The following is a 17,500-nucleotide window of genomic DNA, read 5'->3' on the forward strand; positions in this document are numbered from 1 at the left end:
GCACATAATGGTCTATGGGGTAGTAAGAATACAGACAATAACGGGATAGTTGTAGAAGAGTTTATAGAAGAGCACTCATTAGTATGTTTGAATGATGGAACAGCAACAAGAATGGATATAGTTAAAGGCGGCTTGTCGTGTCTAGATCTCACAGTAACATCAGCTGCATTAGCTGGTAAGTGCACTTGGAATGTACAAGAGGATAATTTGGGCAGTGATCATTGGCCTGTAGTTTGTGAGATTCAGAGTGCAAAACTTCAGCCAGTGTGCAAGGTGGGGATTTAAACAGGCAAAGTGGGAGGAGTTTTCTGTGTTGTGTGAAGAAAATTTCAAAAATATGAATTTAGGAGGGAATATTGAGGAGATATATAATAAAGTAGTAACTGAAATAATTTCAGCAGCAAACCTATCTATACCATTAATAAGAGGCAATGGGAAAAGAAGGAAAAATGTTCCATGGTGGTCTGAAGAATGCACAGTGGCAGTTAAAGAAAGGAATAAGGCATTCCGGGTTTTAAAAAGGCTAATAACACAAGATACAGTGATAGATTATCAGAAAAAAAGGGCAGCTGCAAGAAGGGTGATTAAAAGTGCAAAAAGAAAGGCATGGCAGGAGTTCTGTAACACAATTGGGAGAGAGACTGGAATGCATGTGGTATGGAGAATGATAAGGAAAATGAATGGTATTTATAATCATAAGCAAGTTCCTGTAATTGAGGAAGATGGAAAGGCGGCCAGAACAGATAAAGAAAAGTCAGAAATCTTGGCCAAAGCATTTGCTAAAGTTCATAGTATAGAAAACCTGAGTGATACGTTTTTAAAAAGAAGACAAGAGTTAAATAAAATGTATGAGAATGTTTGTAGGAAAAAACAAGACGTTGATAGTAACATGGATGTTGATTTTAATCTTTTTGAGCTAAAAATTGCTATCAGCAATTCAAAGGACACAACACCAGGAAGAGACAGGATCAGCTATAGTATGTTAAAAAACTTACCGGACGTAGCCGTTAAAGTAATATTAGATTTATACAATCAGATATGGAATGAAGGCACATTACCCAAGGAATGGAAAAATGCAATAGTGATACCAGTAGCAAAACCAGGTAAAGATGCAAGGAAATCTAGTAGCTATAGGCCAATTGCTCTTACATCTACATTATGTAAGGTGATGGAAAAAATGATAGTAAGAAGATTAAATTATTTTTTGGAGAAAAATGGAATTTTATCATCAGCTCAAAGTGGGTTTAGGAAGAAAAGATCTACAATGGATGCTTTGCTATTGTTTGAAAACGAGGTTAAAAAAGCTTTAATAATGAAAGAATATCTTGTTGCTGTTTTCTTTGATATTGAAAAGGCATATGACACTTTATGGAGGGAGGGATTATTAATTAAGCTAGATAAAATTGGAATAGGGGGAAGAATGTATAACTGGATATTAGATTTTCTGTTTAAACGCACATTTCAGGTTAGAATAGGGGAAGAAATGTCAACACTGCATGACATCCTGAATGGGACTCCACAAGGAAGCGTAATTAGTCCAATTCTATTTAATATAATGATTAATGATATTTTTGAAAGAATCAAACCAAGTATGGGGAAGGCATTATATGCAGATGATGGTGCAGTGTGGAAAAGAGGAAGGAACTTAGGGAATGTAGTTAAAGGAATACAAGAAGCAATAAACGAAGTTGAAAGGTGGTCAGTGGAATGGGGACTGAAGTTTTCAGTATTAAAGACCCAATATACGGTTTTTACAAAGAAAAGGAAAATGGAACAATTAACTTTGAAATTATATGGTCAAGTATTAGAAAGAGTGACAGAGTTTAAATACCTTGGCTTAATATTTGATGGAAAATTAACATGGAATGGACATATTAAGAAAATTGAGAACAAGTGCAAAGGAGTAATAAATTGCATGAAGTCAATAGCCAAATATGAGTGGGGAGCAAGGAAAAGTGCACTACTACATGTATATCAAGCGTTAATACGGTCTAGTTTAGATTATGGGTGTGCGGTGTATGGAGCTGCAGAAAAATCAGTACTAAAGAAGTTGGATAACATACAGGCTAGGGCACTTAGAATCTGTAGTGGAGCAATAAGGTCAACCCCTTTAGATGCCATCAGGGTTGAAATGGGGGAGATGCCACTAGACTTGAGGAGAGAAAAACTCACAATGATGTACTGGGTTAATTTGCAGGGTTGTAATAAGAGTCATCGCACACGAGTAATTTTAAATGATTGTTGGGAATATAAAAAGGATAATGGGAATAGTTTTGGATGGAAGTATAAACATTGGGTTAAAGAATGTGGACTGGAAAATGTAGCTATTTGTCCCAATATACCATTAAATGGGGTATCAGTATGGAATATTCCTGAACCTAATGTTGAATTGAGACTGCTTGAGGATCGGGAAAAAGCAGAAGAAAGATATACTAATAGTTATGATATCAATGGTTTCATGAGAGAACATTTTTATTCTTGTATACAGATCTATTCAGATGGATCTAAACATCCAGTCGAACAAAAAGTAGGAGTAGGAGTATACATTCCAAAATTTGAGACGAAAATAAGTTTAAGGCTGAGTGACAAATTGTCTGTATATTCAACAGAACTAACTGCTATAATAGTAGCATTGCAGTGGTTAGAGCAGATTAAGCCAAATAGGATGCCGACTGTAATCTGCTCAGATTCTGCATCAGCACTTAAAAGTATATTGTCAACAAAAACTGACAGAGAAGACCTGCTGGTTGAAATTTATACATTATTATATAGGCTTAACGTAGAGGGTATAATTGTATACTTTTGTTGGGTGCCGGCACATATTGGGATAGTAGGAAATTAAACAGCGGATAAATTGGCAAAAGAAGCGTTAGGGAAAGATCTGATAGATATTAAGATACCTTTAGGAAGAAATGAAGTTAGATCAATAATTAACAGAGAAGTAATAATAATATGGCAACAAAGATGGGAAAGTAGCAGTACAGGTAGGTGGTATTATAATATTGTAAAATCAGTGAGGAATAAAGAATCGTACTATGGAAGACATAGAAAGGAAGAAGTAATGATTTCTAGACTAAGGATGGGTCATACAGGGTTAAACTCAACACTGGCATTAATGGGGAAGCATGAGAATGGTATGTGTGATGAATGTGATGGTGTTGAAACAGTAGAACATGTGCTTTTTATGTGTAGTAAATATGAAGAACAGCGTAGTGGTCTCTTTAGTAATATAAAGAATAGGCCAGTGAGTATCATGGACTTATTGGGAAAGGGTTTGAGTGATATAGAGAGGCTTAAGGAGGTGATGACATTTTTAGAGCGTACAGGACTAGATCACAGGATCTAGAGCCTGAGAAGGAGGAGCAAGTTGCTCTGAACATCCTGGAGGTTGAGGAGCTCAATGTGGAAGCTGGAGGAGCTGAAACACGCAGCGTCAGCTGAAGCTTGGGCTCGGATCCTCTGGGGTGTTAAAAGGGTTTCTGGAAAGGGTTTACCGTTTTTTTTTTTTTTTTTTGGCACAATTCAGATCCATTACTCATATGCGCAAGGTACACAGTAGGTGGCAGTAATACTCCTAAGGAGTGAGCGGCCATTAAACGGAAAAAAGAAGAAGAAGGAGCTATTAGCAAAGTCTTGTATTACCCTGGTGAACATTTCTGAGCATTATCTCCTTGTCTGACTACCTGTTACTGATCCTGCTGTTATCCGCTCTCGACCCATTGCTGCCAGCCTTTGACCCTTGCCTGTTACACCGTTCTGTGAGTGATATCTGCCTGCCCTGACCTCTTGCCTGTTTTCGACTTACCATACTGCCTGTCTCTGTTATCCCTGTCTGCTACCGTTTGACCCTGCCTGTACGACTACGTTCTTACTAATACAGCATGCAAATGGATCCCTGCCCAAAAATAGGTGTGCCAAGCTTGTAGCATCATACTCAAAAGACTTGAGGCTGTAATTGGTGCCAAAGGTGCTTCAACAAAGTATTGAGCTGAAAAAAGTAAAGTAAAGGCTGTGTATACTTCTGTACATGTGATTTTTTTTTTTTCTATTGTATTTTATACATTTACAAAGATTTCAAACATAACAAAATTTTGGGTCTATACTATTTTGCACATTGTCTGTATATTTGTTTATTATTATTATCTGTGTCTTGTCACTGTCATTCTGTGCACTGTGGAGCTTCTGTCACTACAACAAATTCCTAGTATGTGTAAACATACCTGGCAATAAAGCTCATTCTGATTCTTCTAATTATTATTTCACATTGGCATTATTGGGTATTGTTTGTAAAATTTAATACATTTTGGAATAAGGCTGTAACTTAACAAAATTTGAAAAAAGTGAATCGCTGTGGATACGTTCCGGATGCACTGTATTTTACATGCTCACAGCAGTGTTTCTGTGTATCTATTAGCAGTAGCAAGTACATACTTGCTCTACAGCATCAGAAATAATCAACAGCAGCTGCGTAGCAGATCTAGTCTGCCAAGACCAAATAGTCAAGTCAAGTTTATTTATATAGCGCTTTTAACAATGTAAACTGTTTCAAAGCAGCTTCACAGTGTTAAACAGGAAAATAATGCAACAGAATTTTATTCAGCCGTCTAGCCATTCTGGAGAAAACTGTGATGTCATCAGTTCATTTCAATTATCATACAGTGACAGTGTGGGCTTTAGATCAGTAATTAGATCAGTAATTTAGTTTACATGGTTAATTTAGTTTAATAATTAGATTTATTTGGATATTTAGTTGAAAAATTGTGTCCCCAACTGAGCACGCCAAGCCAGAGGCAACAGTGGCAAGGAAACCAAAACCCCATCAGGTGACCTAAAGTAGAAAAATAAACCTTGGGAGAAACCAGGCTCAGTCGGGGTGCCAGTTCTCCTCTGGCCAATTAACAAACAGCGTATGATTATTATTCTGGCAACTTTACAGGTCAGGTCATAATAGATTGGAATATTCGAAAGATCGGAGGCAACACGCCGGAAACGGGTTTATTGAGGATGACATATCGATTTCCTGTAGCTCAAACAGTGGCGTGGCACTAGCAACGCCAAGGTCATGGGTTCGATTCCCAGGGAAAGCAAGAACTGACAAAATGTAAAATGTGTACCTTGAATGCAATGCAAAGTCGCTTTGGATAAAAGCGTCTGCCAAATACATAAATGTACTGTAAATGTAATTTAACAATTATTAAATAGGAATGTTCGAAATATCGGAGTCATCACGCCGGAGACGGGTTTACTAAGGATAACATATCGATTTGACAATTATTAAATAAGATTATTCGAACAATCGGAGTCATCACGCCGGAGATGGGTTTATTGAGGATGACATATCGATTTGACAATTATTAAATAAGATTATTCGAACAATCGGAATCATCACGCCGGAGACGGGTTTATTGAGGATGCCGTGTCTGTGAGGCAATTTCAGGAGGCCAATTGACACGGTCTCCGCAGACACTTCAGGGTCATGCGTTAGTCATGTCTGGGCGCAGGTCCACCATCTGATCTGGACACGGACTGGATCCGGCTGACTGCAGTAAACCTCGGGATAAACAGAGAGACTATCATTAGCGTAGATGCCATTCTTCTGATGATGTAACAAGTACATCAGGTGTTATGGGAAGTGTTCCCGGTTCCGGCTGACCTAGCTAATGCAGCCTAACAATCATTTAATTGAAAAAGTGTTTTATGTGTATGCCACAGTAAAGAGATGTGTTTTTAGTCTAGATTTAAACTGACAGAGTGTGTCCGCTTCCCGTACAATGCTAGGAAGACTATTCCAGAGTTTAGGTGATAAATAGGAAAAGGATCGACCACTTGCAGTTGATTTTGATATTCTAGGTATTATTAACTGGCCAGAATTTTGAGACCGCAGTAGACGTGATGGAGTATAATGTGTTAAGAGCTTGCTCAAGTACTGGGGAGCTAAACCATTTAGTGCTTTGTAAGTAATAAGCAATATTTTCATTGTTTATTGCATAACAATGAAAACTAACGCCATGCTTTCTAATGATATCTCCCAGTGGTAGCATGTACAGGGTGAAGAGTAGCGGTCCTAGCACTGAGCCTTGTGGTACTCCATACTGAACTTGTGATCGGTGTGACATCTCTTCATTTACTACTACAAACTGATAACGGTCAGATAAGTATGATTTAAACCATGCCAATGCCGTTCCACTAATGCCAACATCATTTTCGAGTCTATTCAGAAGAATGTTGTGCTCGATAGTATTGAATGCAGCGCTAAGATCGAGTAACACTAATAGAGAGATACAGCCACGATCGGGTGATAAGAGTAAATCATTTGTAACTCTAATGAGAGCAGTCTCAGTACTATGATACGGTCTAAATCATGACTGGAAATCCTCACAGATGCCATTTATTTCTAAAAAGGAGCATAATTGTGAAGACACTGCCTTTTCAAGTATTTTTGACAGAAAGGGTAGATTTAAGATTGGCCTGTAATTGACTAATTCTGTAGGATCAAGTTGCGTTTTTTTAAGAAGTGGTTTAATAATAGCCAACTTAAACGTTTTCGGTACATATCCTAATGTCAAAGATGAATTAATGATATTAAGAAGAGGATCTATGACCTCTGGTAGCATCTCTTTTAATAGTTATGAGTCAAGATGGCGCCGAGGACGGCCGCAACGTCGCAAGCTCTGCTGAAGCATTGTAGTTTTTTGTTTGTTCTGTTTATAGTTTTTGTGTTTTTTGTCTTGGATGTTGTCTGCCTTACTACGTACGACAGACAGACACTTTTGGACATTGGTTCGGCAATCGCACACCGAAAACCGGACTTTAAATTCATCAACGACGACACGCCGTTTACAAACACAGCAGCGGAACCCTTTGTCTGGGTGGCCCGGCCGCGGAGACGCGGCCGGAGAAGGGGCTGTAGAGCTGGCGTACTCGTCAGATTAAGACGCCGCGCAAACCGACCCCCGCTTCCCAGTATTTTACTGGCAAATGTTCAGTCTCTGGACAATAAACTCTGCGAGCTGAGAGCGCGGATCTCTTTCCAACGAGACACGAGGGACTGCTGCATTATCTGCCTTACAGAAACTTGGATGTCCGCTGAGATTCCAGACTCAGCCATCGAAACCACGGGGTTCTCCGTGCATCGGATGGACAGAGAAAAAGATCTCTCCGGGAAAAGCAAAGGCGGGGGTGTGTGTTTTATGATCAACCGATCCTGGTGTGACCAGAGGAACGTACACTCTATCAAGTCTTTCTGCTCTCCTGATCTGGAATTTCTCATGGTTCTGTGCCGACCATTCTGGCTACCGAGGGAATTCACCGCGGTCATCATCACAGCGGTGTATATTCCCCCACAAGCCGACACAGACCGGGCACTAAAGGAACTGTACAGGACAGTGAGTGAGCAGGAAACCGCGCATCCTGAGGCTGCGTTTATTGTGACCGGGGACTTTAACAAAGCCAACTTCAAGCGCATCGCACCCAAATACCACCAACATGTTAGCATCAACACGCGAGGGAACCGTGTTTTAGACCACTGCTACTCCCCCTTCAAGGAGGGTTACAAGTCCCTCCCTCGCCCACCATTCGGCAAATCAGATCACGCGTCCATTCTACTTTTGCCCGCTTACAGGCAGAGACTGAAACAGGAAGCACCCGCCCTCAGAACCATCCAGTGCTGGTCAGACCAATCGGACTCTATGCTACAGGACTGTTTTGATCACGCGGACTGGGAGATGTTCCGGTCGGCCTCTGATGACGACATCGAGGTCTACGCTGATAGCGTAACGTGTTTCATCAGGAAGTGCGTAGATGACGTTGTTCCGACCAAAACAATTCGGCTGTACCCAAACCAGAAGCCGTGGATAAATGGGGATGTTCGCGCGGCACTCAATGCGCGGACCTTCACTTTTAACTCTGGTAATGCGGAGGAGCATAAACAAGCAAGTTATGCCCTCCGGAAAACAATCAAAGCAGCAAAACGCCAGTACAGGGACAAGATTGAAGGACAGTTCAACACCACCGACTCCAGAAGCATGTGGAGGGGAATTAACACCATCACAGACTATAAAGGGAACACAAACTCCACCGTGAACACCGCTGCCTCTCTCCCGGACGAGCTCAACACCTTTTATGCTCGCTTTGAGGGAAATAACACCGCCCTCACGGAGAGAGAGCTCGCGGCTGAAGATACAGAGGTTAGTGCACTCTCCGTATCTGAAGCGGATGTAACCCGATCCTTCCGGCGGGTGAACGTCCGAAAAGCTGCGGGTCCAGACGGGATTCCCGGCCGCGTCATCAGAGCGTGCGCGCGCCAACTGGCTGGAGTTTTCACGGACATTTTTAACCTGTCCCTCTCCCTGTCTGTGGTCCCCACATGCTTCAAAACGTCCACCATTGTTCCTGTACCTAAGCAGTCAAAAACACTCTGCTTAAACGACTGGCGTCCTGTTGCTCTGACCCCCATCATCAGCAAATGCTTTGAGAGACTAGTCAGAAACCACATCTGCTCTGTTCTCCCCCCCTCACTGGACCCACTGCAGTTTGCATACCGCAAAAACCGCTCCACTGATGATGCCATTTCATCAACAATTCACACTGCTCTCTCCCACCTGGAAAAGAGGAACACATATGTGAGAATGCTGTTTGTAGACTACAGCTCAGCATTCAACACCATTGTGCCCTCCATACTTGACATTAAACTCCGGGCTCTCGGCTTAAACAGCTTGTTATGCAGCTGGATCCTGGACTTCCTGTCAAACAGACGCCAGGTGGTCAGAATGGGCAGTAACATCTCCTCACCACTGACTCTCAACACTGGAGCCCCTCAGGGCTGTGTTCTCAGCCCACTCCTGTACTCTTTGTACACACATGACTGTTTGGCAACCCACAGCTCCAACACCATCATCAAGTTTGCTGACGATACGACGGTGGTAGGTCTCATCACTGACAATGATGAAACGGCCTACAGAGAGGAGGTGCACACTCTGACACGATGGTGTCAGGAGCACAACCTCTCCCTCAACGTCAGCAAGACCAAGGAGCTGGTGGTCGACTTCAGGAGGAATGAGAGAGAACACCGCCCCATCACCATCGATGGAGCACCGGTGGAGAGAGTCAGCAGCTTCAAGTTCCTCGGTGTCCACATCACAGAGGAACTCTCATGGTCCGTCCACACCGAGGCCGTTGTGAAGAAGGCTCATCAGCGCCTTTTCTTCCTGCGACGGCTGAGGAGGTTTGGAATGAGCCGCCACATCCTCACACGGTTCTACAGCAGCACCATAGAGAGCCTGCTGACTGGCTGCATCACCACCTGGTACGGCAACAGTACCGCCCGCAGCCGCAAAGCCCTGCAAAGGGTAGTGCGCACGGCCAGCTGCATCATCGGAGGTGAGCTTCCCTCCCTCCAGGACATTTACGCCAGGCGATGTGTGAAGAGAGCTCAGAGGATCATCAGAGACTCTAGCCACCCGAACCATGGGCTGCTCTCACTGCTGCCATCAGGCAGACGGTACCGCAGCATCAGATCACGCACCAGCCGACTCCAGAACAGCTTCTTCCCACAAACAATCAGACTCCTGAACTCTTGACCCATCAGGATCATAACACACACTGGACAGAATATCACTCAGCACAACCCACTGTAGATAAACACACATTATATACACATTTATTTATCATACAGCATCTATTGCACTTTGGATTCCAATTTTTCAATCTGTGAATAATATTTTATACTGTACATTGTATATTATTATTACTATTATAGCGTAATGTATATTGTTTAGTGTATGTTTAGTGTATATTGTTTAAAGTATATGTATATTGTAAGTATGTGTATATTGTTTAAAGCTGTGAGAACTACACTCACATTGTGTAAATTATTTATTGTTTATTGTAGAGTTTACTGTGCTGTGAGTAATTGTGGGCGCATCAGTGTAATCTGATGCTGCTTTAAATGTTGTACATGTCATGTCATGACTACCATGTTGCTCGGAACTGCACCTAAGAATTTCACCTACTGTTGCACTTGTGCATATGTAGAGTGACAAATAAAGTGATTTGATTTGATTTGATTTGATTTAATAGCTTAGTCGGTATAAGGTCGAGCATACATGTTGTTGATTTTGATGATTTAACGAGTTTAGCCAATTCTTCTTCTCCTTCTTGAAGCTTTATTTTTGGTTAATTTAGCCACTGTATCGAATAAATACCTAGGGTTGTGTTTGTTTTCTTCCAAGAGAGTCGAGAAATAAGCAGATCTAGTTTTATTTTCTTCCAGCTGCGCTCCATTTTTCTGGCTGCTGTTTTAAGGGCCAGTGTGTGCTCGTTGTACCACGGCGTCGGACTATTTTCTTTAATCTTCTTTAAGCGCAGAGGGGCAACTATGTCTAAAGTACTGGAAAAGAGAGAGTCAATAGTTTCTGTTGCAACATCGAGTTCCTCTAGGCTATCTGGGATGCTGAGGAGATGATACTGATGAGGAAGAGTATTTAAAAAGCAATCTTTAGTGGCGGCAGTGATTATCCTGCCATTTTTTAAATAAGGGGGTGGCTTTGCAACCTTAGCTAAATTAAGTATACATGATACTAGGTAATGATCTGAAACGTCATCGCTCTGCTGCAGAATTTCAATGGTATCAACATTTATTCCATGTGACAATATTAGGTCTAAAGTATGATCATGGCGATGAGTGGGTCCTGACACGTGTTGCCTAACTCCAGTAGAGTTTAGAATGTCTTTAAATGCTAATCCCAATGCATCTGTTTCATGGTCTACATGGATATTAAAATCACCAACAATTAGTAATTTATCTACGGCCAGAACTAACTCTGATAGAAAATTGGCAAATTCTTTGATAAAGTCTGTATTGTGCCCTGGTGGCCTGTATACAGTAGCTAGACTTCTGAGTAATACTGAAGATAAAAATACCAAAAAAATACATTGCCAAAATTACATTGCCAGATTTAAAAACATGCTAAAACCTATTCTGAGAGTTGTCATGATTGAAATATATTTAAAAGTAAAGAACATCTAAAAATGTCTTATATTGTACCACAACTTACCTCAGTATCTCCAATTTACACGTTATACTCTTCAATCCAGAGCCGAGTAGCTTCACTCCTGAATCTTGCAGATTATTATTGTTCATGTTCAGCTCTTTCAGATTGGTATCCGATCCAAGAACTGTAGCCAGAGCTGAACAGCTTTTGTCTGTTAATTTACAATCATTTAACCTACAAGACAAATGCATTACACCACAGAATTAGGTGCAACATGTGTATATACTATTATAATAGTCTTAAATTACTACATTGTTTATTAATACATTGTTAGCTAACTGTGTATATGTACTATTCTGAAATCCATAACTTGGACAAAGTCTCTAATAATAAATCACTCTAAATTGTAATGCATGCATTTTCTGTAAAGCTGCTTTGAAACAATACGTATTGTGAAAAGTGCTATACAAATAAATGTGAATTGAATACTTTACATTATTTTATATATATTTACATAAATAGTAACAATTAACGCAGCATCCATTTTTTCTGTCATCCTTTGGCTAGTGTTACATTTTATGATCACGCTCTCATTCATGCAAAAGCTTTTAAACAATTCAAGCGCGACAAGGAAAAAAAGAGTCTGGGAAATGTCCTGACACACACACACAACACACAGAAAGACGCACTCCAGTATCGAGTTCTCTTTCACGCTTGAACAAACAATAACACACAGAATTGTGCCAAAATGTCAGTTTTGTCAAGAATTCTCATAAGTGCTCAAATGATCTGAGATGCGCATTAGATCTGCGTCATGTTCAACAGTGGCTAATGCTGTCTGTCATTAATGTTAATCAAAGAACAAAGGGAACAAAGCTAGAACAAAGCTGTAACAAAACTGTAGCTTTAATAATCATTAATCTAGGTTTAATTTATAATTCATCCAGCTAAGACTGTAAAGTGTTTGATATTCAATTTCTGTATTTTTCCTACCTGTTAGAAAGGAAGGCCACAGGTAAATATGACATTTATAATAATGGATTTAATGTGAAGATTGTTTTAAGTTCAATTAAATTAAACAATATTTTTTACAGCCTAATAAATGTTGAAATTGATAGCTTTCAATTATACTGTAATGTTGAATGTCAATCGTTAATGTTTAAAAAACTCATTTTCATAGAGACATCAGTGTTAGTATCAGTGATAAATATTAAAATATTAAAAACAGCAAAATATTAAAACTCTTCAAGAAAAGCTTTCAATTGCGATTAATCGTAGGGTGAGCTACAGTTAATCAAAAATAATATATAGGAAATGCTAGTTTTTGTCAGTGACATATTTGCTAGATAAAATGAAGCATGCTTGAATAATATTTTTGTTCAGATTTATAGCTCAGATGACAATGATACATTAGTCTTGAGGTAGAGATTCTGGGGGTTTAATGATTCTAGCATTGAAGTTATGGAAGAGCATTTGTGCTTTATAGCAGAAGCCGAAGAGAACTATATAGTGGAACTTAGTTAAAATAACTAAACCAATGTGTTATATGACAACAACACTGTTGTGCTTCATCCTCTGCTAACTCAACCCTATAAAACCTATTGTATCGTATGTGATATACTGTATAAATGTCTAAGACCTCTAAATGATCATCAATATGATCAACACTTTACTGAAAATGCTGAAAAACAGCTACAGGCCTTCTATCGTCTGATTGATAGTTTACATTATGTTGAAATATAGTTAAAACTACAGAACTAAAACTATTATGAAGTTTAGCATTTAAAATTTTGTTTTATCTGGAGATATAGAATGACAACTGATAATATATGAACTTTAAATGGTCTGTTATAGCCTGGATGACGCCAAAACATGACAAAACATTAATTGACTTACAGAGCTCTTCTGGAGGTTTTGATGACTGCCAATAATCTAATGAGACACTCGTCTGATTTCTTGAATTTCTGAAGCTCAAACTCCTCCAGCTCTTCCTCTGATGTCAACAACACAAAGACCAAAGCAGACCACTGGGCAGGTGAAAGGTCAGATGAGAGACTTCCTTTGCTAAGGTGGGTCTGAATCTCTTTCACCAGAGTTTGATCGTTCAGTTCATTCAGACAGTAGAACAGATTGATGGATCTCTCTGCAGGCAGATTATCTTCTAATTTCTGCTTGATGTACTGAACTATTTCCTTGTTGCTCTGGTCATTGTCGTCTTGCTGTGTTATCAGTCCTCGTAAGAGTCGTCGATTGGACTGGAGTGACAGACCGAGGAGGAAGCGAAGGAAAAGGTCCAGGTGTCCATTGTCACTCTCGAGCGCCTTGTCCACTGCAGTCTTGAGTAAATCAATCATGGTTTCATTTGTGTTTTCCTGTTCTGTAGACTCATGATCAAACACACTTGTTTTGTTGATGTCTAGAAACAGATGTGCATAAATGGCTGCAATAAACTCCTGAACGCTCAAGTGAACAAAGCAGTACATGGTACCAAGAGTGATCCCGGTTTCCTCCTTAAAGATCTGGGTACACATGCCTGAGTACACTGATGCCTTATAGACGTCAATACCACAGGCTTCCAGGTCTGTGTCATAGAAGATCAGGTTGCTTCTTTCCAGCTGATGAAATGCCAGTTTCCCCAGTGAAAGGATGGCATCTTTATCCCAGGAAACACCTGGTGCGTATTCTCCATCATACTTTCGGCGGCTCTGCTGGATCTGAAAGCGGAGAAAGTGTGTGTACATTTGTGTCAGAGTCTTGGGAGTGTCTTCAGTGTTTGATTCCTGCTGTGTTTGAGAGATCTCATCAGCCTGAGTGTTTTTCACATCATTATTTCTCTTCTCCTCCAGAATGTTCTGGAGAACAGTGGCTGAAATCCAGCAGAAGACTGGGATGTGGCACATGATAAAGAGACTCTTTGATTTTTTAACATGATCTATGATTGTGTTGGCCCGATCCTCATCCGTGAATCTTTTTTTGAAGTACTCTTGCTTTTGTGCGTCACTGAATCCTCGTATCTCTGTCAGCCGGTCGATACAGTCAGGAGGAATCTTACTGGCCGCTGCTGGTCTGGTGGTGATCCAGATGAGAGCAGAAGGAAGCAGATTTCCCTTCATGAGGTTCGTCAGGAGAACATCCAGAGAGGCTGGTGATGATACATCCCGCCACGTCTCATTACAGTCAAACTTCAGAGGAAGGCGACATTCGTCCAATCCATCAAGGATGAACAGGACTTTGAATCGATTCATTATTGTAGGGTTCAGTCCTTTTGTCTCTGGGAAAAATTGAGTCATAAGGTCCATCAAACTTAGTTTTTCTTTCTCCTTTAAGTTCATCTCTCTGAATGGAAGAGGAAATATGAATCTGATATCATTATTTTCTTTTCCTTCAGCCCAGTCCAGAACAAACTTTTGCACAGAGACTGATTTTCCGATGCCAGCGACTCCTTTTGTCAGAACAGTTCGGATCTCCTCGTCTTGTTCATGTGCTTCAAACAAATGTGTGCAGTCCACCTGTATCTCTTGAGATTCATGACGCCTGGAAGCAACTTCAATCTGTCTTACCTCATGTTCAGTATTGACCTGTTTACTGCCACCCTGAGTGATATAGAGATCTGTGTAGATGTTATTCAGAAGTGTGGAGTCGCCTTGCTTCGCAATTCCTTCAAACACACATTGATACTTCTTCTTTAGGCTACACTTTAGCTGATGAATGAAGAACAGCTCATCTAAACACAGGAACAGAAAACAGATAGTTTTAGTCTTCTCTCCTACATTTATAACTGTCAATCTGACAGATGGTCATGAGTCTCAGACCTTCTAGAGCATCAGCAGCTTCATCTTGCTTCATCTCTCTCAGGTAATGTAGTGTGAGATCAAGAGCTGCTGCATTGATACTGCATCTATTCTCATTAAAGTCCTTCACAAAGGATTCTGTGTTCTCTTTTTGTAATATTTTCTTAAACTTTTCCAGTTCATTCTTCAGAAACGTGATCATTTTGTTCTCAAGATCCTACAAACAAAGCAAGAAAAATAAGAGACAGAACACAATTTAACCAGATCTACATCCATATTTTGGAGAAACGATTTATTCAGTAATAAAAAATAAATAAAAAAAGAAACCAATTAAAAACCAAACATGTTAATTAACATAATTGAAGATCGAAATTTTATTGTTTAATGTTATTTTTATTTAGTATTATTATGTTTTATTATTTTTCATAATTATTTGTATAATGTACAATGTAAGTCAGACTGTGTTGAACTTTGTGTCCCAAGGAGAGACTTGGATGAGCTATATCTGTTACAGGAATGTGCACTCTTATAGAACATGTTTCCACTGATGCACACAGTAGCATGCATCTGTTCATGATGTATTGTCAACTGATTCTTTATAAGGAAAGTGGATTGTGCAACTGATGTAAGCATGATGTATACGCTCTATTTTAAACATAGGACGCATGTTTCTCTTCCTTCTAAGGAAGTCTCTTCCTAGTGAGATCCTCTGTTAGTAGTGTGTATATATAATATTCAAATTGAGTGTCCAGCCTCAGACGACGAGACTCAGAGGAGAGACGAGATGAGAGATGGACGAGGGACGAAGAGAGGATGAAGGGAGAGGGGAGAGAAATGGAGGAATGGAGAAACATACAGCTGGCATGAGACAATAACTTTTTAATGTCTCAACTATGTCTGATATATAAAATAATAAAAAGAGATCTCTTGGCAAATTACTGGTATCCGGTCCTGTGATTCAATCATAACGGGGACAAAAGCTGAATTTTCAGATCTACAATAATATTAATTTAACACACAAAAACAACAGTTTTTCTTCTTTTCTTTTTTTTACATTTTTATTATTATATTATTTTAAGTTTTTATCCTGTTGTTTTCACAAGTAATGTTCAGTAATCTATTTGTTTGTTATAATCATAAACATGTATGAAAATGTGTTTTCCTACCTGGAAGATCCCGAGGAGATTATCTTTGAAACTCTCGTGTTTCCTGTGAGTCTGAACGTCTGAGTCTAATGTCTCACATTGAAGCCTGTTAGCCAATAAAATACAGCATTTTCAGGCAAAATATTATTAGTAATTTTAACAGAGAAAAAGAGTTTATGCTGTTGAAGTATAGGATATATTTAAATATAAGTATATAATTAATTCTGCATTGACAATAGGTATTTTTTAATATGTTGTACATTAGTTATATCAGCGCACCAACATTAAATGGTTTTACAAAAATATTATAATTCAAATAAAATAACTTCCATCTTTTTGTCGATTGTAAATATAAATGATAACTGAACGATAAAGTTTAATGACAAATATTTGCTGAAATATTTTCTAACAGTGTGTGACCAACAATAAGAAACGCATGAAATACCTTTTGTTAGTTGATGGTTTTCTCTCACTGAAGTTTGGTCCGTCAAGGATGAACAGGACTTTGAATCGATTCCTTCTTGTAAGGTTCAGTCCTTTTGTCTCGGGGAAAAATTGAGTCATAAGATCCATCAAACTTAGTTTTTCTTTCTCCTTTAAGTTAATCTCTTTGAATGGAAGAGGAAATATGAAGCTGATATCTTGATTCTCTTTTCCTTCAGCCCAGTCCAGAACAAACTTTTGCACAGAGACTGATTTTCCGATGCCAGCAACTCCTTTTGTCAGAACAGTTCGGATCTCCTCGTCTTGTTCATGTGCTTTAAACAAATGTGTGCAGTCCACCTGTATCTCTTGAGATTCATGACGCCTGGAAGCAACTTCAATCTGTCTTACCTCATGTTCAGTATTGACCTGCTCACTGCCACCCTGAGTGATATAGAGATCTGTGTAGATGTTATTCAGAAGTGTGGAGTCGCCTTGCTTCACAATTCCTTCAAACACACATTGATACTTCTTCTTTAGGCCACACTTTAGCTGAGGAATGAAGAGCAGCTCCTCTAAACACAGGAACATAAAACAGATAGTTTTAGTCTTAATCTTCTCTCCTACATTTATAAGTGTCAATCTGACAGATGGTCATGAGTCTCAGACCTTCTAGAGCATCAGCAGCTTCATCTTGCTTCATCTCTCTCAGGTAATGTAGTGTGAGATCAAGAGCTGCTGCTTTGATACTGCATCTATTCTCATTAAAGTCCTTCACAAAGGATTCTGTGTTCTCTTTTTGTAATATTTTCTTAAACTTTCCCAGTTCATTCTTCAGAAATGTGATAATTTTGTTCTCAAGATCCTACAAACAAAGCAAGAAAAATAAGAGACAGAACAATTTAACCAGATCCACATCCACATTTGGGAGAAACAATTTATTCAGTAATACATTTTGTTTAAAAAGAAACCAGTTAAAAACCAAACATGTTAATTAACATAATATTATTTTAACACACAAAAAGTACAAAAACAACAGTTTTCTTTCTTTTCTTTTATTTTTTTTTTACATTTGTATTATAATTTTATGGGTTCTTAAAGTTTGTTTCCTATTGTTTTCACAAGTAATGTTCAGTAACCTATTTGCTTG

At 39.3% G+C, this 17,500-nt stretch overlaps 1 protein-coding gene across 2 annotated transcripts in view; it reads right to left on the minus strand.

The window, feature by feature from the left end:
- Window positions 1-17,500, minus strand: part of LOC307139805 (uncharacterized protein) — a 50,814-nt gene that overhangs the window by 22,610 nt on the left and 10,704 nt on the right. For both annotated transcript variants that reach the window (XM_079838904.1, XM_079838905.1), the window contains exons 7-12: window positions 17,020-17,215; window positions 16,373-16,925; window positions 15,949-16,033; window positions 14,804-14,999; window positions 12,888-14,715; window positions 11,055-11,225 (exon numbers count right to left, since the gene is read on the minus strand). In XM_079838904.1, coding sequence (XP_079695030.1) covers window positions 11,055-11,225; window positions 12,888-14,715; window positions 14,804-14,999; window positions 15,949-16,033; window positions 16,373-16,925; window positions 17,020-17,215 — 3,029 coding nt within the window. The remainder of the gene's footprint in view (window positions 1-11,054; window positions 11,226-12,887; window positions 14,716-14,803; window positions 15,000-15,948; window positions 16,034-16,372; window positions 16,926-17,019; window positions 17,216-17,500) is intronic.

The sequence above is a fragment of the Gobio gobio genome, assembly GCF_949357685.1.
Source record: "Gobio gobio genome assembly, chromosome: 16".
In the NCBI taxonomy this organism is placed as follows: Eukaryota; Metazoa; Chordata; class Actinopteri; order Cypriniformes; family Gobionidae; genus Gobio; species Gobio gobio.